Here is a 2,133-nt window from a genome sequence, read left to right as displayed (position 1 = left end):
AAACCAATGCCCTTGGACCAGTGACCTTTTAATTCTGATTGTCAGTCTCTGAAGACCCACTAGGAAAAGAATTGTGAGCGATTTTAAGGTTGACTTTTAGGTGGCTCACAAGGTGACTGGCACGGTTAGTTCTAGCACCATTTGTAATCCACACATCTACAAATGCGGATTTCATTGCTATTTTCCCCAATGCTACACAATTGTCCCTTCCATTTGGAACTGCCCACCAGGAATGTTCACAAACCCAGACAGTTGTAGGAATCAGATCTCAGTAAACTAAAGCAAGTGATGCAGAAAGTTATCTTTTTATTGGAAAGCAAGTGTTTGAGGAAACTCCAGGTTTAGAAGTCCTACAGAAAAGCAAATGTGATTAGAGGGTTGTCCATGAACCAACGATCTGGGACCACATTGCAGTCTGCATCTTGAAGGGATCATAGACTTGACTCCGGTGAGGTGAGTCCTAGGAAAAGAAAGGGTGACAATGATACAACGGTAGTCAGAAGTTGAGGCATAAATGAATGGATTTCTGCTTCTTTTAATTCTACCAGAACCAGCTTCTACAAATTGGGGTGCTCAGCCACTAATGACTGCAATGGACCCCAACTGTGTCTATGGTTTTTGTTGCTCTCCCTTTCTTAATACAAACTTAATGCAAACAAAGAAGCAACCATTGTCTTTCTGCTGGGGCACAGATTCCACTCCCTAAGTCATAAATGTACAGCAGCAACACGTGGATGCTTATGCTCCTGTGCTCACATTCAAGCTCTTTTTGGATTTAAAAGAAAACAAAACAAACAAAAAAATCCCCACTTTCCTCTGTTCTTTCAGCATCTCTCTCACACACATAGTACATTCTGATTACTGCCCATCCCGTCTTCTCCTATATCCCACTCATCCCAACCACCCCCACTACTCTCTTCAAGTCCCTTTCTCCCAATCCTATCTTTTTGTTTTGTGACCAACTGAATTTAACCAAGGCCACTAACATGACCACAAGCCTGGGACTGTCCATTGGAATCTAACTGAACACAGTGTCTGCCCCAAGCAAAGAGCTTTGTAATCACATTTCCATAGCTGGCTGGTGAAAAAGCCATCTAGTCCTGCACCCCATGGTTTATGATAGAAAGTGGATAATGCGGCAGCAAGAACACTCACTGGCATGAAGAAAGAAATCATCTGTAATAACACCTTATACCAATCTAAGCAAGAAATCAATTTTTACCAAGTCAAAGTGTAAGAACAAGATTATATCATAAAATGTCAAATATGGTTGCATAAGGTGGTACATATTTAATAATAAAAACTTTGTCTATGTTCAAGGAAAATGATTGAAAAACACTCCTCAATGTAGTAATTCAGGACCAATTGTTAACCCAGGTTGCTTACTCTGCCTTTACCATATCTAGTGCTGAGGGGTCACTCTTCATCTTTCTAAGAGTTTGTAACATAATAATATTTCTACTGATAGGAAAATGGGCATCGGTCCCATGAAGGACCCCGGGCTTTCCTATGTACTATAATAAACATGGGGATAAATATCTCTCCTATTTAGTGGAAACGTACCTTGATATTGCTCTTGGTCTCTTGTTGGTCAGTGAATATGTTACACCTTTTGTTGACTTTGAAATAGGCCTGCCCCTCCCTTTGTAAGAAAGCTATCCTGAGATTTCCTTTTGAATTGTTCAAGATATCCTTTATAGGCTTGTGCATTTTCTTGTCCAAATTGCCGTTGTTGTCCAAATTGGGCTAAGTCTTCCTCTGTCTTGACAAGCTGGGTAGACTTTTGTTGTGTAGATTGCTCCTCATCATCATAATGTTTACGCTGCTGTGACATTTCTTCATCCATGGAAAATCCTTTTTGTTGAGATTGTTGAGAAAAACCTTTTAGGGATTTTTCTTGACCATGGAATTTTTGTTGGAGACTACTGGCTTTCATTTGGCTATAGGCTAATTGTGACTGTTGAGATTTTTGTTGGCCATAGGATTTCAGTTGGGCTTCTTCACCAAAGGATTTTTGTTGACTATAGGATTTCAACTGGGCATCCTGGGATTTTAGCTGTCCACTGGAGGACTGTAGTCCTCCAAAGGATTTCATTTGAGATTCTTGGGATTTCATCTGTGCATAGCTCAATT

General features: G+C 40.3%; 1 protein-coding gene across 1 annotated transcript in view; it reads right to left on the bottom strand.

The window, feature by feature from the left end:
- Positions 1 to 370: 370 nt before the first annotated feature.
- Semg1 (semenogelin 1) overlaps positions 371 to 2,133 on the bottom strand; it is a 2,418-nt gene continuing 655 nt past the window's right edge. Inside the window, 3 exon segments of the mRNA XM_055602189.1 lie at positions 371 to 460; positions 1,564 to 1,654; positions 1,656 to 2,126. Coding sequence (XP_055458164.1) covers positions 371 to 460; positions 1,564 to 1,654; positions 1,656 to 2,126 — 652 coding nt within the window.

The sequence above is a fragment of the Psammomys obesus genome, unplaced genomic scaffold, assembly GCF_907164565.1.
Source record: "Psammomys obesus unplaced genomic scaffold, mPsaObe1.curated_primary_1811, whole genome shotgun sequence".
Classification (NCBI taxonomy): Eukaryota; Metazoa; Chordata; class Mammalia; order Rodentia; family Muridae; genus Psammomys; species Psammomys obesus.
This window is presented reverse-complemented; position numbering and strand designations above follow the sequence as displayed.